At 41.7% G+C, this 22,052-nt stretch overlaps 2 protein-coding genes and 1 long non-coding RNA gene across 4 annotated transcripts in view; 1 reads left to right on the forward strand and 2 right to left on the reverse strand.

Moving 5' to 3' along the window:
• Nucleotides 1–22,052, reverse strand: part of LOC139225635 (uncharacterized) — a 223,735-nt gene that overhangs the window by 66,807 nt on the left and 134,876 nt on the right. The gene's annotated exons all lie outside the window — the stretch shown is intronic.
• Nucleotides 265–5,381, forward strand: LOC139224057 (caspase-6-like). 2 transcript variants are annotated; one of them, XM_070855971.1, is made up of 8 exons: nucleotides 265–331; nucleotides 651–692; nucleotides 1,806–1,848; nucleotides 1,971–2,120; nucleotides 2,295–2,371; nucleotides 2,549–2,724; nucleotides 2,876–3,026; nucleotides 3,177–5,381. In XM_070855971.1, exons 1-8 carry the CDS (start codon nucleotides 301–303, stop codon nucleotides 3,410–3,412), a joined length of 906 nt encoding a protein of 301 aa, XP_070712072.1. In that variant the 5' UTR covers nucleotides 265–300; the 3' UTR covers nucleotides 3,413–5,381. The 2 variants fall into 2 exon arrangements, with proteins under 2 accessions (XP_070712072.1, XP_070712073.1); XM_070855972.1 differs by lacking the exon at nucleotides 651–692 and having other exon boundaries at nucleotides 278–331.
• Nucleotides 5,488–20,344, reverse strand: LOC139224099 (calcium uniporter protein, mitochondrial-like). Its single transcript, XM_070855974.1, has 8 exons — nucleotides 20,032–20,344; nucleotides 9,254–9,323; nucleotides 8,880–9,047; nucleotides 7,444–7,548; nucleotides 7,125–7,285; nucleotides 6,750–6,953; nucleotides 5,948–6,064; nucleotides 5,488–5,758 (listed from the first exon to the last, which is right to left on the reverse strand). The coding sequence occupies exons 1-8, from the start codon at nucleotides 20,137–20,139 to the stop codon at nucleotides 5,681–5,683; spliced, it is 1,011 nt and encodes a 336-aa protein (XP_070712075.1). The 5' UTR covers nucleotides 20,140–20,344; the 3' UTR covers nucleotides 5,488–5,680.

The raw sequence follows: 22,052 nt of genomic DNA on the forward strand, positions 1-22,052 counted from the left end.
TCCTAACATTCGGCTGTACCAACCCTTATCTCACGTTCACTATTCATAACTTTTTATTTATTTTTTTACAATTCCTGTACTTCAACTTTTCATGAGTCGCTGGTGCAATGTGGCAAACACGGAAGTCCTGGCTGTTGACCTTTGACTGACAGACGTAACAGCCAATCGCGTCCTTGGGTTGTCACTCTCAGCCAATGAGATTGAGAGGAGGAGGAGCTAAATGATGGCTCATAGAGGCTGGATTGACGAAGCAAATTCATTTTCCAGCGGTGTCAGCCGGTGTGGAGACTACCTGTGAACATGTCTACTACAACAGAGGACAGCTGTGGAGGTAACAACTTTACATATCTGTTTTTAAACAAAAGCAGACATAAGTTGTGGACTTCTGCGTATTGTAGCCCATTTTAGAAGTTAGAAAAATAAACGCAGTGACTTTTAACATCCCATGTCACTTTGGCTCTGTACTATCAGTGAAGCTCTGTTTACTATCTTCTACTACGCTCGTACCTAAATGCTACCACGCCTTCAGTGTGTGTCTTCTTTCTCTTCAGTCAGTCACCAAGTTAGTACAACATGCGAGGTTGGTTTTAAATGCCTTTGAACCATTTTTAATGTCAGGACTTTAATTGGTTTTTCTCTCATCTTCCCAGGAAGTGTTGCTAAAGACAACAAAGTAGCAACAGACCGGGCGGGTGAGTGTCTAATACTAGTTTTTTTATGTACTCACATGTACCAGGATACATGCTAATATTGTGGATTTTTCAAACAGGAGAAGAGAAAAGGCAGAACAAAAGTGAAACACACATGATAAAGTTGTAAAGTGATGCTAAAGTACAGCCAGCTCAAATAGGGTGACCATTTCATCTGATCCTTTGTCATAATAAAGTACCAATAAAGAACTAAAAATGTTTATGGCTGGTGGAGTGATACCTCAGAGGCAATGAGCACTAATGACTAGACAGCCCAGCTAGCTGTTTATTGTTATTAGGTACACCTTGCTCAAACAAACGCAGTCAAACACAGCAGCCGTACAAGAAATACTCCTCTTGTGAAGGTGTTATTGTTCGGTTTTTGCTGAAGCTGTTTTACAGATGTGTTGATTCACTTTTATAGTCCAATGGGAGGCTGTTTGTGGTGCTGGAGAGGTGTTTTGAATATTTTGTCCACCCAATTTATGCCATTAAAGGTACACTTAATATTGGGATGGCCTCTCGGTGTGGAGCGTACAAAGTGACCGTGAATCTACACCTCTACAAAACCGTTTCTAACCTCCGTGAAAGTAGGATTCATTGCATGACCACATTCATTTTTAGCGAAGGTGTTCCTAATAAACTGGTAACAGAGTTCATAAACAAACGCCACACAAGCAAAAATAAGGTGCGCACACTGAGTGACATATTAGTAAAAGTCAGATAATACCTTCCAAGTTGTCAAACCCCCCTGAGCGGCTGCCTTTCGCACACAAAGTCTGACCTACATATCTGTAGGGTGTGGAGGTGTCACATTTGGCCTCTGTTCTTTTGGCAGCCTTTACCGTCTTTCTCCACTTTTCACCCAGCCATTGAAGGCCATGAGGACTCTAAGCTGCTGGAACAATGGCTGCTTGACCCCATAACAGCAGCAGTGGAGCAGTTCATGCACCTGTAGTTGTACTGCTTAACAAAGAAGCAAAAGCCTGAAAAGCTCAATCCTCCTTTTTATTTTTGGCAACTTCAATCACACATACAGAGTGTTTGTGGTATTTAAAATGCTGTAAAGCCAGACTTTATTGTGTGGGTTATTCTTCTATGTGTTGTTTTCTTTAGCATGCACAGAGAACCTAACAGAGACCGATGCCTTCATCAGAAGGTAAACCGTTTCTTCTTATTTGTGTGGTTGGTTCAGCTGGGATTTCTCACTTGCCTTTGGTCCAATTCTCACCTATTACTGTCTTTGTTTCTGTGCTCCCCTCCCTCCCCATTACGGTGCAGCTCTTTACCTTTGGATCCTGCAGAGGAGTACAAGATGAACAACAAACGACGCGGCCTTGCACTCATCTTCAACCAGGAACGCTTCTTCTGGCGCCTGGGGTTAAGCGACAGGCACGGAACCAACGCCGACCGCTACAACTTGGAGAAAAGGTATCCCTACCCAGCCAGCTCCAGGAGAAGGAACGCTGTGCTTCGTGTACCTGTGTGATTAAGACGTTGTCTGTACTTGTCCAGTTAATGTATCTCTTTTCTGTGGGAACATTTTGTAAGACTTTCTTGTGTGTTTCATTGCGTGTTTAAACTTGTATTGACCTCTTTTCTCAGACTGAAGGAGCTCAACTTTGAAGTGAAGTCTTATGATAACTACAAACAAATGGAAGTCTTGGATAAAATCAGCGAAGGTGAGCGCATGCATGATCATTTATGACACTCAAATCACTAAATCCATATTCAGGAGGCAGCGCTGCAACATCCTTATTGTAGACCACAAGATAAGTGTGTCCGATCCTGTAGTGCGTGTCACATTTACTTGTTCAGCAGCCACTTTAACAATCCAGCTATGTCTAATGTTCCACCAGCTGCACAGGCCAACCATGCAGATGCAGACTGCTTTTTGCTCGTCTTCCTGAGCCACGGTGAGAATGATCATGTCTACACCTACGATGGGAAGATCAGCATTCAGGATATCACTTCGCAGTTCAAAGGAGACATGTGCAAGAGCCTTGTAGGAAAGCCAAAGGTCTTTATATTACAGGTAAATGCAAACGAAAGCCAAAAACACAGTTAAGAATCCATCAGGAAATGGCAACATGCAGTATTACTTTTTTTTTTTTTAATGCTTTACGTGGAAATCCGTAAGTTCTTGAAAATGCAGTCAAAGTGAACGTGGCGTTTGGTGTCTCTAGGCATGCCGCGGCGACAAGCATGATAATCCGGTGACTGCCTGTGATGCCGTGGACAGCGAGTTGAAGACGAACGAGGTGGTGGTGGACGCCAGCGCCGTACACACCCTCCCTGCTGGGGCTGATTTCATCATGTGCTACTCCGTGGCTGAAGGTGAGAGTGGCAAGAGTGGTTCAGACTGCTAGATCTTCATTTACTTTGAAGATGTAACAGTAATCCTATTTAGACACAAGGTATGAAGGTCACTTTAAGTTCTGTTCAGTCAATAACTACCCTGTCCTGTCATCTGTGCTGTATTTTAAGGTTACTATTCCCACCGGGAGACCGTAAATGGCTCCTGGTACATCCAGGATCTGTGTGAGCTGCTTCAGAATCACGGAGATTCCCTTGAATTCACAGAATTGCTCACGCTGGTCAACAGGAAAGTGTCCATGCGGAGCGTTGGGCTCAGTAGTGACCGGAATGCCATCGGGAAGAAGCAAGTACCATGTTTTGCTTCAATGCTCACCAAGAAACTCTACTTCCGACCAAAGAAGTAAAAACAGTTTCAGACCTTGGTCTTAAAAGCTGTTTTTTATATTCATGCTTGGAAAACAATCAGGGCCTGCTTAAGGGAGATTTTAAAGAATTTTGCTGTTTTTCTGTAGTCTTCTACTGTATGTTGCTCACAAACTCTTTTGCATTGAAGGATCAGCTAATTGGCAGCCTTCGTATTCACAGTGAACTCAGTCGGTACAAAATAACAGGAACACCATGGCTTCACATACACAGAAGTAATTTGAATATTCCTGCAGTTATTCATTCACGTCATTCCTGCATGTCACTGGAAATTGTTTCGTTTATCATGTATAGTTTCTTCTGAGCCAGTTTTTCTGGCTGGGTAAACCTGCGGCTCCTTTTGCATCTTATTTGCATTCATGAGGTTTTTGTATTTGCATGACAGAGAATCAGGATAGGGGAAGCGTCTGTGACAGCAGAGGAGAAATCTGCTTACTCACCAGTTCCTAGTAAACATGCCACATGATGCTGGTTTATCTGATCCACCTGAACCTGATCGCTCCCACTAATCTGGTTTCTTGTGTGAAATTAGAACACTATATTGGAGGACCAATATTGACAGCTACGTGTGGGCATTAACTGGAAACGGTAAAATAGTTCCAGGTATCTTAAAAAGCATTATATTGATTAGTGTAGCAAGCTAAACTCTCCTGTTTGGATTATTGAACGATCTGTAAACAACTAATTCATTCAACCAAATGTGAGTCATGTTTCACCAAAGCAGAGGGAGGCCAGAAACAAACACCACCCTTCTAACATTCTAAACCTTGATATACTTTTACGAAAAATAAAAAGTCAGCATTTAGGGAAAAGAGCAGAGGCACTTTTTTTACACTGCAAATATCATAGATTTTCTTTGTGTGACTGTAGTTTAGGGTGTCACTTACCGATCATGAGATGTGATGCATCAGGATCCAGTTGGCTTACCACCTCAGTTCAGTAATTTTCTATGCAAGATCTGAATGCATATTTAAATAAAATTGCCAGATTCTTTCATTTCCCCACAACCAGTTTGACCCCAAAAGTGCAGTGTCAGGATAACTACATATCCAGCACAGACTTTTGAGAGTATTACGTTCTATTTTGTTGAAGAAATGTGTTGACTCAAACCATGGGTCATTTTTGAGCTCATCATTTATGGTCTGCATTATGTTTTGAGGTGTTCCTGTTATTTGGTCCAACCCCTGTAGCGCAATACACATTTTGCACTTTCAAGAAATTACTTTTACACAGCAGGATAATTATGGACCACATTCTTTGTTTTTGTTTAGACTCCAGTCACACTTTTTGCCTGCTTGTTAAGGCCAGTTGAAACTACTGTGGCACCACACAAATGTTGCCTTATCCTGCAGCTGACCATTTTCTCACAAGCCAAGAAGACTGTATAAGTTTTTTTCAGACTAAACATCGTCCCTGACAAAGCTGCTAATGTCAGGTGAGTCTGGTCAAAGTCAGCTGCAGGTTTGTCTATGAGCCACACAAATACTTTACAACTTACTGTATCTTGCGAGGCGATTGATATAACGGCATGACAACCAGGTAACGATGCTACTAATGATTTTGTTCACATCAGGGTTTGGTACTAATCATCTCTCTATAAGCACCAATAATTAAATATTATCACAGGCACCACATTAACATGCTGTCTGTCTTCAAGCTCGCTCCATCAAAAAGGGAATTCATGTTTGTGCTGTTCTTGTGTGTTGTAGTAGTTTACAGTACTACATTTAATTATGCGTATTTGCACCCAAAATGGCAAAAAAAAACAACAATGTGGAAAGTACCTCAGGGAGGAAGGGTGTTTTTACAGCTGTACTGTGGACTTAAAACACTTCTTGCTGTGTCAAATGATCTATGACTCAGGAAAAACAAAACTTCCAGCATACACAGATCCTGTATTTTTGTGGTCTTGCTGTTGTGACTTCTAATAAAATCAGTGTGATCTTTCAATTACAACTTTGATTTTCTGTGGCTACGATGTAATTGTGTTCATGATGTTTTTATTTTACACAATTCCCAGAATAAGACATCGGGCACACAGGCGAGGCTTCCGATGTTCGGGAAACACTTTTTATTTCAATCGTCTTCAGTATTCATACTTATCTCAAACACACAACTGGCATCATTATCAAGACTGTAAACAAAACAATGATATGGATTCCTGGTAAAAAGGCGCCATTATCAAAATAAAGCGGAACATTTTTTTTTTGCTTTGGGGTGCGTTAAGTGTTGGTGACCGTTGGCTTCGTTTATGGCTTTGGCTGGATCTGTTCAAGTGGTAGCTGAAGTTGAGTTGTATCCCTCAGACGCCTCAGGTCCTCTTCCACCTGACACGGAGAAAGATTAATGATCAATTCAGCGGGATTTCCAGAGGTCAGTGGATCATAATTGTAAAAGTGTCCTGAAATGGTGAATGCATGGGAGTGCAGTTCTCTTCTCTTCTATTTTCATTTCATTAGATCTTTTTGCTGTGGTCATGTAAGGTACGGTTGTAAAAAGTGAAGCAATCAACCAACCTGAAACAGTTCTTCCTTCAGTTCGTTGTATTTATCCACGTTGAATTTCTTCTTGCTGGCTCCTTTGTAAAAGTAATGGAGGAACTGCCTGTCTTTAACATCTGGGTATATATAATCCTGAGGGAAAGAATGAAGTGAGTTTGCTGTTAATGTGCACTGTGAGCTTAAGGAAATCGACAAATCTGCATTCTTGTCAAGAGTTAGACAGATATGTGCTATCAATCGTCTCATCTGTTAATTATCAAATGACAGCCAGCAGCTAGTGAGCAGTTAACTTTGCATAAAGCCTGGAAATGGAGAACAGTTGGCCTGACTGTCTGTAGGCAACGTAATCCACCTACCAGCACCTCAAAAGCTCAATAATTAACACCTAATATCTAGTCTGTTAAATTCATGCAATAACCAAACAGCAAAATCAACAGCTTGTGCTTTTCTGGTCTGTGATCAGTTGCTGAACTACTTCTTGGCCTGGCGCAGTGACCTCTTGGAGTCTTGTCAGCAACGTGAGGTTGCCAGATGAGCAGCAGAGACGATAAAACAGTCCCCACATAAATCCACAAATTGTCCAGTGCTGATAAGTGGATCTTGTTGCACTTGAGACAGAGCTAGGCTGGCTGTTTCCAGTCTTAATGCTAAGCTAAGCTAACTGCTGCAGGCTGTAGTTTCCTGTTTCATGGGCGAGCCTGAGAGTGGTATTGATCTTCTCATCTAACCCTCTGCAAAACAGTGAATAGGGACACTTCCTAACATGTAGAACGATTCTTACCCTTATATTATTTTGTTTTATGACCCTGACACTTGCCTGTTTGGTAAGGACATAATAGGCGAAGACTCCCATGCTGGTGCCGTAGGTGATGAAGTAAGTGACGGGCTCCATGACGTCCCACGAATACACCCACCAGGTGAGCCATGCCAGAGCGCCACCTTGCACAGATAGCAGGGCCATGCCGGTCCACGTAATCCTGGAGGAGTGGAACTCTGCTGTGTGGGACAGCTGTGCCTTCATCTGTAAAAAGGACGAGGGATGGGTTAGCGTCCAATTTAAAGAAGCTGGTCCGGCAAAACTGACAGGACAGAAATGTCATCCGTCACAGTCAAAACATTACTGGATTCTGTCATGGGGATGTAAGGAGGGAGAAAGGTTAATGGCATACAGATGTTGAGACACATCTACTACCTTCTCCAGAGGAGAGAGCTCCTGTTTGAGGTTGTCCAATCTTTCCAGCAGCTGCCTCTCCTTCAGCAGGTGGTGTTCAGGCAGGTGGAGCGCTGTGTGCAGCAGATGCACAACATGCTTCATGTCCTCCAGCTCCATGGCATGCTCACTGGACGTACACACTGCAACAGAGGGCACAGCAAGGTGGATGAGGATGGGAGGGTGAGGTGAAATGTGAGATCAGTCATGCCTGGAGAGATAATCACTGCTATTAAATCAGCAGGCCTGCAAAGCAGACAAAATGAGGACCATTTATAACTGGAGAGAAATGCGTTTGTACCCTTTTCAGGAGAGGAGATGTTATAAACTGCGTCATTGATGACGAGCTCGAAGTCCTTGTCCAGCAGAGCGTCTATCAGCGTGGAGTTGGCTATGCGCTCTCCATCTGCCAGAAGAGGACAAATGTCCAACTCATAACCTTTATTGCAGTCATAACACTTCATCTTCATATACCAGCAAAATGGGTTTTCTGACAGTCTGCTCAAATGAACCAAGTAAAATTCTATTCTAAAACACAAAACAGAGACAAAAAAAATGCATAAAAACATAAGAAAATGTTAGATCACCACAGCATACACCACATAAACTTCACATGAGAGGGAGTCAGTAATTTACAGCCAAAGCAAATCACCGCAAAACGACTCTTGGTCTTGGAATGAGGATTGAGACACATCAAGGAAATACAGAAGTCTCTAATGTTGTGTAATACTGTGCGCCTCAGTTGTAACGCGTCCTATTTCCTGCAAGGGTTGAAATCTACTAATCAGTCTGCTGACATCACTTTCAGCAGCTTCTGAACAATGTGAAAGCATGTGTTGCATTTAGGTGAAGATGGACGGAGCGACAGAGCTACAGAGCTACAGAGAAAAGCATGTTCTTCCAGTCAGAGGAATGTGTGTCCCACCCCTTAATTAAACTGCACTGCAGCAGCGCTGCATTATGGGCCAACCAGGAGCTAAAACACTTGACTAGATTGTAACTGCCTTGGAAACAAGTCAGCGTCATGTTATGTTATTTACAGTTGGCCTGTACATCAACCTTGGGCTAGATCTGAGATGATGGTTATCACAATCACAAGATCACAAGATTGAATCACAAAATGGTTAAAAGGGAAGAGGAAGACATTTTATTTTGTAACAGGAAATTATCTTTCAACAGAAAAGCTGCTAGTCTCAAGCTGTTTTCCATTTTCAAACTTAAGACCCAACTGACACTCACTCAAGACTTCAGGCAATATTTCAGACATCACACAACTTCCTTTAGAGCCAAAAAAGGCTTTACAGTTTTTTGCATGAATGCAGTATTACTCCCCAAAACCAGTAAGAAGACTTTGGATGAGTTAAATTGGAGTTCTCCTTTGTTGATGAGTCAGAAGTAGACACTGCCTTATTTTAAAGGCTGACGACTTACTATTGTACTATGACTGAACCCAGTTGTTAGAAATGCAAGATATGTTTTCAGTATCTGTAAAAAGCAAAAGGAAAAGCAAACTACGACGAACAACTGCTCTCTCTACCATTCAGAGTTGATGTTTAAACAGTCCAGCAACAGTGGTGAAAAGAGTTAATGGTTTGTGAGAAAAACTTAATGGCTTGTGAAATTATATTCTGCAAGCATCGTGCCAAACTGCTCTGTGCTGCTCCTCAGTTTCCATACCTAACATACAACCTGCCAGAGTGTGATCATTCTGCATAGATAACACATGACGTATCCTACCTTTGGAGAAAACGGAGGCAGTGGCCCCAGGGTCCTCTCTCTGCAGATCTGAGATCAGGTCTCCCACACTCATCAGCATGGGCCTGAGGAAGAACAGACACTTCTCATTCCTGGAAGGCAACGGGACCTCCAGAACCAATCGGCCATGTTTGTACTTCAAAGACACATCTGCAACACAATGAGGGGGAATCTTCCATTTTTATGCTGCATGTCTTGGGCACAGATCATCAAGTCAGGCTGATTAAATTAGTTTTTTTTTTTTTTTTTACACATTATTTATCATTATTATATTATTATTGTAAAGTCACAAACAGGGAGCAGCCAAGTGGCAAAAAGCAATTTATCATCATGTGGATGTAGCAGCTGTTTATTACCACTGGAGGGTGGGAGTGTACTGTAGAAAAGAGCTCCACTATTTCCAAGCAGAGGCCGCTTCTGTTGAGCCTGAAAAAGAAAGGAAAGGAAGGGAGAGAAAGGAGGAGAGAGAGCGAGAGAAAGATAAACTCCTTCAGTTTGTTCTGTGTACTAGAAAATGCATCCCTCCCTTGGTAAACCATCCTGCTGGCTGACACGGCAGAGTAAACACACCCTGGTACACTCAGAAAACATTCTGCCAATAAGCCACATCGATCGAGTTTTCTGGGCTTCGGCTTTTCTCTGAGAGTGCTTTTACACTAATATGAATTATGTGAATAATGTGGCTTTTGAACTGCTTTTCACCACCTCTCTAAATGGTGTATAATCTTACCAGCTGATAAAACAGATTATTTTGCTTAAACAAGCTCCTTTTTCCTGCTGCATGACTTTTCATTATGTCCCTAAAATTTTAGGCGGCAGCTTTTAAAGCTTAATGAAACGCAAGTACATCTCCCAATAAAACACAATATCACTCTGCAAGCTTAATACTTAGCAGCTTAATACCTCCATGTGAATAAAAAAATATCAAACAAAACCCAAGACAAATACATGAAATGTGATCATAGCAACACCAATTAATAACGATTATATGCTCAGATCCAGAAATGTGGGGATATCATCATGATATTATGTTCTCCAGTTTCCTAATAAAAGCCCTGAACAGTGGCTTCCTGGTGTAGAAAACACTCAGGCCTTTTGAACCCATTCCTCCACAGTAGCCGACAGTCAGGGAGGTCCCACTTGAAATCATCTTTGTCCGACCGACATCCAGTCGATGTGGCAACCACTCTCTCCCGCCCCTTTGTCCTCCAGCTGAGAGTTCGTTCAATCAATATCACATTAAAGAGGAACAAGGGAGCTGTCCATTTTCATGGGCTGAGACAGTAAACAAGCCTTGAGGCGCAGTGACCAGATGTGCAGAAATGCACCACACTCCAGTGGGCAGGAGAAGGGGCTTTAATAGGAAAAACAACATTCATGTACTGTACAGAGATGAGTAGCTGTCATGACCCGTGAAGACAACAACCCACAGACAAGACAACAGACTACAGTGGCTACAACCAGAGGCTGAAACAGAAAGAAACGTTATGAAGGCAGCCTAACAAAATCTTTGTTGTCTGGAGATTACATACAAATTTCATCTTCCCGTGTTTGTTAGCTTGCTCGTGAAGGAGTGTGACTTTATAGATTGTCTATGTCCCGGAAAGAGCCAAACAAAGTGATCCTAATGAGACTTGATTTAGCTGTTCAGCTTGTGTGAGATCTCCAGATGTTATTATACAGCTGTCACAGAGCTTTACCGCCTACCGCATCGGTACACAAAAAAATATTTTCAGAGAATATATGAATACATTCTTCTGTCAGTGAAATATGCCATGGTGACAGACCATCTGACAACCCACATCTCCGTTCTCCATACGTCTGTTCACCAGAACTTTGCTCCACGCTCCACATTGCTTGAACAGAAGAGACTTTGCTATTGAATACATTTATCAAAATGTTTTACTAGCCTGTTTTGAATAAAATGTTCATGCTCTTTCGCAAATGTTTATTCATGTAACTTTAATTGTATTGCTTGCTGAACCCTTAAAAGGGTTCAATTATTGCAAAGCTCCATCAGATGTTGAGCCACGCTCAAGATGATTATTCAGAATAGTTCAACCAAATCAAATTCTAACATCAATTATAGTTTAAAAATGCTAAACAGAGAATAAATTATCTAATATAAACAAATACCGCTACTACTACTGGCGTGCTGTGATATAACTCCCCTCTCCCCTCCTGCACCCACCAGCTCCTGGTGATCGGATCGTCTATTGGTGATATTCAGTAACCCTGATTATACAGAATGAAATTAGAAACGGTGGCACAGGCATTTCTTTGTTCTAAGGGTTCACATGTCAAAAAGGCTGAGGCCCACTGGCCTCATACAACCACCCAAAATAAAGGAATCGCTGCCAAACGCTAACAGTTGACACGTTCATAATGTCTCACTGTCATCAAGTCTCCCATCTGTACTACAGCTGTGCATAACCATGAGTCGAGTTATTCTGTAACTCCACACAGTTAACCAGAGACAGCAAACACATTACCACTCTGTTAAACAGCCTGGAACAGCATTTTATAAGCCAACCCTCCTGCCACAGCCCTAGCGCTTCATTAAACTGAGTGGTGCAGGCGCTGACTGCCAACGCATACAGTAGGTGCACGGGAATGAAATGCCTATACCATCTCACTCTCATTAGCAAACACTTCATGCTGAAGTTGTTTAACAGGGGGGGCCACGTTTGAGCTCACATTCCTGGCAATGTGAACACAGCAGAACTGGAGGCAAGCATCATGGGAGAGGCTGGACTATTTGTCTCTTTACTGAATGTGTGTGTGAGTGTGTGTGTGTTAGAGAGATCATTGACCAGAGTCAATTCAACAGCTGACTGACTCCAGGCAGTTTATATGCTATGCGCAGTGTTACCAGTCCCATTCTAAATCAGCAGAACATGGCTGCTGTGGCAGATAATGCAGCCTCAGAGCCGTGTGATGAATAACAGCCATGCTCCAGGCCCTGTGTTATTATTGTTTGTAGCACACTGCATTATAAATGTTGACCCTTTGCTTCCTTCACCTTCACAGTTACACAACAAACATTAAAGAATGGTTTGGAAAGCTATGTGACAGATGATCACTGGAGTCGAGCTTTTATAAACAGACTAAAAGCAGCAGACATGGCCCCTGGTCTCGTTTCACACAACCAACACGTAAGGAGCAAGTATAGTAATGCTTTTTATGTGCATTGGGACGTTCTGACGTCCACTCTAAATGCCTAGAAGCCCTTTGCCATGACAAAGAGAATCCTTTGGCGTCCACAGCCATGCTAGCTGCTCTGTGAGGCTGTACCTACTGTATTTTGGCTCAGCAAAATGCTAACATTAATAATGCTTACATCTTAGCATGTTAGCATGCTAATATTTGCTAAGTAGCATTGAACACAAAGTCATTAGATTTGCAGATATCTAATCATGAACCAAAGTACTGGAGAAATTAAAATTCTGACCTAATGATGGTGCTAGTTGAAAATTCAGGGAATCACCAAGACCATTTCATTTGTGCTCTAGGAGCATGAATACCTGCACCACATTTCATGACAATCCATGTAATAGGTGTTGAAATGTTTCAATAAATGCCAAAAATGTCAGCTTTATGGTAGTGCTAGGGGGGAAAAAAAATCAAGGGATAGAAAAAGTCCCAAGCCTTAATCCTCTGGGGACTATCGATGCCTGTTTGAAATGTCATTCAGTATTTACTGAAATATTTCATTCTGAACTGAAGTGGTGGTATTGCTAATAAATGGCAAAATAGGTAAGTAACACAAGGAAACACACTGTTATCACACTTATTTATCACTTTCTTTTGCCACTTCACTTGCATAACACTTATCAATGTAGACACTTAACACCTTTAATTAAGATAAAACATAGACAAATATATTTAATGGCTTATGTTTGGCAGAGTTTGAAGAAAAAGGCTGATGCTGGTGATATCGACATCATTATATGTTCATTCTGGCAGCCAAATGCAAGGTAGGTCAGCTTGTGTGTTGAAGGGCTACTACACTACTTGAGTAGTTATAAATTAAAAACGCCCAACCTCAGTGCTCTATATCATAGATAGATAGATAGATAGATAGATAGATTAGCCTTTATTTATCCAACAGTGGGGAAATTCAGTCAGCAGCAGTTCACACACTGGATAAAAGTATGAATATATAAAAATATATAAAATAAAAGATATAAAAAAAAAAAGAAAGAAGGAAAATATATATATACAGTATATACAAAAACAGTGTAATTTGCATGATGAGGCTCATATGTCATTTTATTAGGGCTACTCTCATGCAAAGAGCCAGACACACCTACAGATTCTTATACACATAACAAAGGGTTGTAATAGACTACAGGCTAAAACCTGAACATGCCCACACAGCAAACACAAGTAAAAGGCAATCACGCTCATGCCATGTCACAGCCTGCGGAGAGGAGTGAAGACTAATGCCACTATTAGCTTCTCAATGAACAATTGTTTGCTTATCACAACAAAACACACTCCGCAATGAAACACAAACCAATATTTAGAGTGCAGAGTGGTCGCCGCCTATGCGTTGTCCTTCACACTTTTCTGTGTCAATATGGAGCTGCGGAGAGAAACGCCGCCTGCCCGCCCTCTCGCCTTCACCAAATAATTTCCTCCGACTGTTCTCCCTCAAAACAATCAGCTGAAGGTATATTTACCCCTTGAGCTATTCGTTCTTTATTTATGCAGTGCTAAGAGCAAGAGAGAGAAGGACGATGGGGTGTGAAAAGTGAGCGGTGCGGTGACAAACTACCCCGTCCCCCCTCTGCAGTGAGGCAGGCCGCGGCTTCCTGCTCAAGCATTTATCAGGGTTATGGTGGTGACAAGCAGCCTCATTTTCCCTGTAGTCTCCCAGCAGGTCGCTCCATTATGGATTCTGTCACAACTTAGCAATGGCCTGTTGCTTCTAGACTTCCTAAAGGTATCTCCTCCCACTCTCATCAAGGATTTGATAATGCTAAATTATTTAATTAATTATTTTTACACACACGCACACACACACCTGTAATGACTTACAGTTTCTTGCAGGCATGGCTTGAAGCAAGAGGAAAGGGAAATGTGTGAGTGAGATATACGGCCTAAAGGCCAAGGTGAAAAATGAAGGCTGCCAGGAAGGGAAATTGAATTCCTCCCTGTTGCCATCATGACTACGAACAGCATTCTAGCATGAAAATGATTTCCCCTGAAGCATTTGTCTTCTTTCGCTCAGTTAATGATCTGGTCAGGTTCGGAGGGTGAAGAGGAAATATAGTGAGGAGGGGACGACAGCAGTTCGATGAGTGGAAAGATGAAGGTTTATGTTTGCATAGCACTTATAAAATCTTTGGTGGCAGTGAGACATCCGTAAAGAATATGTCAAAATAAACGAGTATTACTCCAAATCAAAAGCTGTGTTTAAAGTATTTAATTCATGCTGAGAATGTGATGGCGGCCCTTGTCCAACAAGCTGAGCCTTTCAGTTCCTGGCAGCTTTCTAAATAGTAATTCTGCCATGAGAAAATGGCAATGAGAAACCGTAATTGTGTGTTCTTTCTTATTTGTGTCTTCACTGCAGCCAGAATGGGTGGGGCAGGATTTATTTATTTATTTATACCATACTTATGAGGGTGGGACTTTGGTTCTTATAGTTAATCATTACTCAGTCCAATTGCTGTGTTTATAGCAGACTCGTGATAACACACCAAGACACCCCAAGCTTAAATGAACAAACAGCTGTTTACCCTGCAGCCTGGCACAACACAGCGGAGGAATGCCGAATACTGAAAAGAGAGGCAGTGATTTAGGACTTCATGTGGTGTTTGGAAAAGTCTAGAACAGACAGAGCAAAGAAAACTCTACCAAAGCAAAACTTCCCTTCCTGAATTCAAATTCAAAGCTGCCACAAAAACTTTGTCTCAAATGAGTGAGTCATATCTCCTCTTTGGTCACAGATAGCTAAGCTATGTATCATCACAAGGTCACGCCACAGCACAATGGATAACTATATTGTTGGATTAAAATTGACCTTGAACTTACTGAAAACAGTCTTAGTGAGCAAAGTCTTAGGTTAATGTTAGCATATGGATCGGACAGTTCACTCGTGTTGTGTCACTTTGTCACACATGTTCAATACATGTTATCACTGCATAATAAATGCTTTGGACCTTAACAGGTTTGTTGTGACCTCAGTAGGGTCATCAGTATCACACACATCAGTTTGTGTGTAAATATCATGAGACCAAAAGGCCCTGACTCTAAAAGGTTTAATCTGAAGAACTCAGGGACACCTTATTGATTTCACCAGCACATGGATGATTCACTGAATTTAATTCATATTTTGACAAGGAATCAATAATGACTTGGCTCAAGCAGATTGCATGTATAAGCTTTAAATCCTCTGCGGGACCAAAGGTATTGAAATATGTTGAGGTGACACGTGATGCACAGGAAACACATTTAACGAACAGCAACAATAACAGAGTGTTGCTCTAATTTTGAACTTCTGAAAAAGACTGGAAACTAAGACTCAATTAAAACTGGCTTAATGAACACACCAATTAACAAACATTAACATTAACACTGGTATTGGCTTTTGATCTGTATCTAGATACGAGTAGAGATACTCCAAAAGAGGACAGAGTCATACTTGCTTTTGCAAGCTTTTGGTTTTGCTTTTAAACCACTATCAGGCGCAGGTAGAGGTGGAATCAACAGCTAATTAACACCAACTGATTACTGACTTGCATCACAGGCTTTAACGACAATGCACATTTACATCCAGTGTTTTCAACATCATCACACTTGTTCCAAATATAAGTGAATCTCCTATTGTCAGGGCTCACACTCATACCTACGGGCAATTTAGAGTCACCAACTAACCTAACCTGCATGTCTTTGGACTGTGGGAGGAAGCTGGAGCACCCGGAGAGAACTCACGCAAGCACGGAGGGAACATGCACACAACTCCACACGGAGAGGTTCAAGGCTCGAACCACATGCCACCATGCTGGCCAGCGGATTTGAACCTTCTAGCTGTGAGGCAACAGTGCTAACCACTGCACTACCATGCTGCCCAGTACTAATGGGTGTTCTTGTAATCTCATTAAGCAATTTGCAGATATAAATCTGCAAATTAGGCAGATGGGGTGGATTGATTGTTAACAAACATGTAGCCTGTAGCTTTTTGCTGGTCCTGCTCGCAAAAGGGCTTAAACTTTATTAAATACATTTACACCTGAATCAGATTTGATCGCATAGTATGCCAGACCTCCTCCAGATGTTTTCTGTCTGATAGCTTGGGTTCTGCATTCATATAAATCTTGGGCTAACATGCATTTTCACTTAGCCAGATTAGATACACAGATGGAGATTTTGTTTGGTATTTGTCATCTTTAGTGGGCAGTTGACAGGAGAGAAGCAGACAAGGAGACATGGTGGGAGAAACACGCATCTAAAATTCCCCCAGCTGGAATCAAACCGGGGACACTGCACAAATAGGGTATCTGCCTTAACCAATGGAAGTCAATGGAGTCTAAATTTCTGCTGCACTACTTCTCTCACTTACAGCTCTGTTGAGGAATGTCCCATTCTGAGCAGCACTGATCATTAGTTGTTTAAATCTATGGAGTGAAACACAAGTCTGAGATAGAGACTCCCTACGGGTGAAGTCCATGTGCTTCTTCCAGGAGTTCAGTCCTATTCTATTTCTGTTGATGCTGCCCTAATAAAGAACAGCCTCTATGCCCAGCAGGGCCACTGTGAAGCAGACAGTCGGGCTCGCTTCCATTTTACAGAATAATGCCAGTTCAGGCAGAGGAATGTGCAAGACAGCGATGGAGCCAGCTGTCAGACAAAAACATTAACCCTTTCAGTGACAAAGTGATGCTTGCTTTAACTGTCTTGGTGTTTACTTCTCTCTATCATCCATCTCTTTTTCAAGCACAAATGTTATTTTTGTTTCAGCACGGTAAAAATTCAATGTGGAAAAAAATAAGCCTTTTTTCACTTCATCAACACATCCAGGAGTCATATGGGTTTTGTTGAGTGCACTGCTATGACAACACAAACCTGCCAACCCACTACCAAAACAGGGCTTGTAATATCATGCCATTGTGCCTAGCGATTCTCAAATTATGATTGCTCCAAAAACTATGGCATCTCATTTTTGGAGATATTTCTAATACACGGGAAATAGTGTTTAATAAATATGAAAACTGTGGACATATTGAAAGGCATTTTCCACTTTTGATGTAGCTATGCTAGTGTTTTTCCCTCATCCTGTTAAGCCTCCTGAATCAATCTACCAATACTGGATGCACAGAGACGAAGCTGATATTGATCATGATTTGCATTGAGTGTATCACAGGTTACTCAGCACTGCTGATTAGTATTTCATGCTCCATCACCACATACTAAGCCAAACTCCCTAAAGCTTTTCTCATAAAAATGAAAGTGTTTGCCTTGATAATGTTTTCCCAGTAGCAAATTTTTGCTGAGGGCAGCACAAATGTAACAGCAGATGTTGGAGTCTTGTTAAAAGTTTTAGCTCCTTTGAACTTCTTGTGGATGATCTCAGGTCTGAGCAGCGCACACTGGCGGCAGCTCACACCGCAGCATTTCTTTTAATTATGGGTGGGGAAAAAACGCCTAAGAAGTTACCATTTTTAGTGTTAAAGACTTTGAGTAAAGCAAAGTCAAAATCGCTTCAACAAAAACAAAGCTGAGGTGATAAAGCATATGGTCCAGGATCCACGGAGATACAATCTGCCCCTTCACATTTTAAATCCAAATTATGAGGATTTAAGCACACAACAAACGCTGCCCTTCCTGCTGTGCTCCAGTTTATAATACCACTCCACCAGAGAGGATGTGACCCCCCCATGGGTTAAATAAACATTGAATAAATTAACCACGGTTCAGTGAAAGCAAAATGTTAACTGAATCTCACCACCTCAGGCACTAGCTTGAGAACCATTCTGTTGCAAGTACATTTTATTTACCACTTTTCTATACAGTATAGCAATAACGTTGCATAACAGTTACAGTCAGAAAGACTGACTGACGTGATGTGCATTGTTTTTGGAAATATGCCTCATGATATAGAATCTCTATAAGTGTATGATTCAACTTTTCCCAATGGTCCAGTGGCTAAAAAAAAGTAAACAAAAATTGAAATAAATCATAAATAATTGAATTTGCAATGACACTCAAGTATTGTGATGGTATCAAATCTGGAGAAAAGCATATTGTCCAAGCACTATTGTTTATAGTTGCTGTTGTGCAGAAAACATGAAAGATTTGAGAAGGTTTGTTTTCATTTTCAAACCCACAACCACTGGACTGATCCCTGCCTATACTGCCTCCTGGTTTGTCTGATTTCCCTTCCTGTATAATTCATTTTTAAAAACATTCTCATATAAAACTGACAACATGCTCACTGGACTCCTAAAACTGGTTTTCTATGCAGCAATATTTTTTGTCTTGCTGACGGCTTTCTTATTTACGCTGTTGTACCAGCTTATTCAAAACAAGCTGTGAGAGTTTCAAATTTAGTCACAGACTTTTGGGACAGAAACTCATTGAGAATACTACTGACTTAACAGCACAGTTTCTGATACATTTTAGTTAATGACTTAAACCCTATTTTGGTGAAAATACTACCTGTTTGAAACTCACTCAGCCTACAGGTGAGTGAGATCAGTTCTGTTTTTGACTGCGTTTAGTGTGTCTTCACCTCTCGAAGTCTAAATGGGGTTTGCTGTAGGAACACCATGCTTACAGAATGCCAAATGAAAAGAGGAAAACTGCAGCTCCGATTTTATATATGATGCAGTCTAAAAATAGACCTCATCTTAGTCACGCTTGCATGCAGGAGTGACTCATGACAGCTTGCCCATCTTACAGATATACTGGCTTCTTCCTCAATTCCACAAACTAGCAGTCATTGAGCATGGAGACTACAATGCCATACTGTAGCAATACAGTATGCTGTTCTTCCTGCCCTGGCTGGGAGCGAAGTCGTCCACATGGGACCCACTTGCTCACGACTTAGCTGACCTCCGCAGTTTCTCGCAATGGATCATAAAACGGACAGTAAAAGATGGGTCATTTAAACTGGTCAATTTAACAGCATATTAATAAAACAGCCAGGAGAGCCATAGATGAGTGATGCTCTGACGTGATGTGCAGTATTGCCCACCTGTACTGCGATCTCACCTGGTGCACTTCATGCAGATATATACAAAGAGATATTTATCCTGCATCTTTGACTGTGGCTCGGACATGAAGACCAGTGATGAACTTTATATGCACACAAGCACCCGATGATGCTCAATCCTGACATATGATACATTAAGATATTGACCTCGATGCCGAGCATACTGTAGGCTGCAGAGCATCAGTGCTGGTGAGGTGTCTTGGAACTGTAAGGTAAGCCATTACTTAAGGTTCATAAGTGTAATTAGCAGTCTAATCATGGTGTCTTTCTCCAAATGGCTGCCTTAGCAGAGTCTTCTGCGGAGTAATTGAATGAGCACAGCATTAGTGATGAGGTGATGTACAGTAATGAGCAGAGACACACACACTTCTCCAGGCACTTTTTCATGATCAGCCATGTAGCCTTAGGCATGTTTAGGACCCTCTAAACCCATTTAAAGCTGGGTAATGTACTTTAATAATGTATATGCTGCTCTATGAGTCCTGAATGAAAATTACAGGACACTGAAATAGAGAACAGACAGACAGAGAGAGGCAGAGAAAGGCTGCTATCACATGAACACCTCCAGCAGAGGGAATGTCAAATTGATCATATTTAAGCGCCTCTGTGGCGATTAGCTACGAGTGAAAACAAACATATTTTGCCAAAGTTTATATCTGATTTTTTGAAAGCTCAAGAGAATAATGGGCTGAATAAAGAAATATGTTTTGAACGCTGTGTACTGTGGTCGCTTTGAATAGCTAACTTCATTGTACACTGCACTGTGTCCATAAAAGCAGGAAACCACTTACTAACTAACTAGTTAGCTAAAGCTAGTCATGAGAAGTCCCGTCAGATTTAAGTAGTTATAAAGCGACGTAACGTTAGCAAGCCTAGGACGAATTAACATAATTAGCTCAAGGATTAATTTACCTGTTGTAGGAATGTAATTGGACGAGTAGTTTTGAGACCGCGGCGAAGAAGATGAATACTTCCCAAAAGTCTCGCCGTAACTTTGCCGACCATCCGCACCGAAGCCATCTTCAGCCGCTAACCGTGTTAGCCGAGCCGCTGGAGCATTCCGGGTAAAGACGCTTCCACAGTGTGTGCGTCCGGTTCTCCTGTTTCAAACGGGGTGTTGTCTGAGTAAATAACAACAGATGAGATGATGGCAGCGGGACAGAGGGAGGCACAGCCCAGCCGGAGCTGCATACCATTTCCTCCACAAGCAACATGCGCGGTCCGTGCCAGACTCTGCTCCTTCCCCTCCCCGCTTTTTTTTTCTCTCGTCGGTGTGTTTTGCTTGAACCAGCCAGCAGGGATGTACCTGAGAGCGGGGACACACGTCATGTACCGTCCCAGTGAGCTGGCATGGCGCCCGAAACCAAGACGCCCCCCTGAACACAGTGAGTAGCTGGCCAAAGGTGTGCAAATTGGCAAAACAGTAGCTGGTGTGTTGTGTTTTTAACTTATTAAGCTTGTGAATACCGGTGACACGACGTAAAAATTGTTAATGCACACAGGTAACTCTCAAAGTAAAGCCCGAGGACCCTCAGAGGTCGTCCTGGAGCATCACCCACCAGTCTACCTTCATCCCAGATTCAATATGACCAAGGTAGGAGTGAAACCTCAAACACCTGAGCACTGCAGTGTTAAAACACGGTAAAATACACAAAAATGTGAAGGCAACTGAGCTGCATGTCAATAAGTGTGTGTGGGGGTGGGGGGCGGAGGGACGTCATTTCCGCCATCTTGGATTATGCAGAGAAAGTTGAGTTTAAGGGAATTTGCCTCCATCAAAGTTGCACTTTTGCGACGTAATACATCAATTTGAATTTTTTGTGAAGTTCTGCTGAGAAGGTAACCTGCCTTTCAATGTGTTTGCATTTTCACTATTCGCTGAATAAGCAACTTAATTGGATTTAGAAGTCCATAGCTGGTGCCTCACAAACATTGTTGACTAAATAACTTTAGAAATGTAACCTATTACTTATTGATGTAATTATTACTAATTATCAGCAGCAGAAGTAATTAGTGACATTACTTGTTACATGACCTTGCCATTGTGTACACTCGGTCACACAGACTTGTCAGCGCAAACCTATTGGAGGGTCATATGTGTTTATTATCTGGATTACCTGGATGAGAACATCTTTGCCCAAACCATTGTTTAAATTCAGTATTCAGATTTACAGAAACAGAACTACAAGCATGGCCCCGCTGCACGAGCTTTATGCGTCTCTGGAGCCCTCGCATCGTAAAATCTCTCTGTGGGATCCAAACCAGAGGAGGTTTTCGATGCTGAATATAGTCTAGGTGGGAATGAGAAAACTGAAAACTAGGACAAGCCACATTTTCTAGTTCAAATGATAAGAAAAATTAGCTATACACCCTTCAAAGATCTCTCCTGCTACCTGATCCTTGGACATGGACTTTGGGGAGAACTAGACTGACCTTGTCCTACCTAATGAGCATAATGAATGATGAGTTCATTTGTGTGAGAGGGAGCTGACTTGCTCACTTTTATTATGAGGTAAAAACACCAAAGCATGGGGAACAGGTTTTTAGTTAAATAAAGGATGCTTGTATAACTAAATATTTGACTGACAAGTATGTACAGCTGCCTGTGTATTTTGCGCTTGCACAGTTATTTTAAATGCAAACACATATTTCTTGGCATTATGCCTCTGTGCATGCATAATGCATGCAAAACTAAAGTATTCCCTGATTCATGTGTTTGGATTTATCACTTCTTTGCCTCCAAACTAATCAATAAACTACTTAGCTATGTTGTCAATAAAGGAGTAATTTGCTCATGACTCCCATTGTGAAGAACGACCAGTTGTTATTGGACAAAATGACAGACTGGAAAATAACATTGAAGGTACTGTTGGGTCTGGTTACTGGAGTTTACTCATTAATATTTCAGCGTTTTCTAGATAAGCTCTGCACTT

Source organism: Pempheris klunzingeri, chromosome 3 (assembly GCF_042242105.1).
Source record: "Pempheris klunzingeri isolate RE-2024b chromosome 3, fPemKlu1.hap1, whole genome shotgun sequence".
NCBI classification, from domain to species: domain Eukaryota; kingdom Metazoa; phylum Chordata; class Actinopteri; order Acropomatiformes; family Pempheridae; genus Pempheris; species Pempheris klunzingeri.

Bases quoted from the DNA above. Each gene is read 5' to 3' on its own strand.
- LOC139224099 (XM_070855974.1), bottom strand. From the start codon at position 20,139: ATGGCTTCGGTGCGGATGGTCGGCAAAGTTACGGCGAGACTTTTGGGA. The intron at 9,324-20,031 runs GTAAATTAATCC...TTTCTTTTTCAG, and splicing joins CAATTACATTCCTACAACAG to GCTCAACAGAAGCGGCCTCT. The intron at 6,954-7,124 runs GTAGTAGATGTG...TCCTTTTTACAG, and splicing joins AGCTCTCTCCTCTGGAGAAG to ATGAAGGCACAGCTGTCCCA.
- LOC139224057 (XM_070855971.1), top strand. From the start codon at position 301: ATGTCTACTACAACAGAGGACAGCTGTGGAG. The intron at 2,121-2,294 runs GTATCCCTACCC...CTCTTTTCTCAG, and splicing joins CGCTACAACTTGGAGAAAAG to ACTGAAGGAGCTCAACTTTG. The intron at 2,725-2,875 runs GTAAATGCAAAC...TGGTGTCTCTAG, and splicing joins CAAAGGTCTTTATATTACAG to GCATGCCGCGGCGACAAGCA.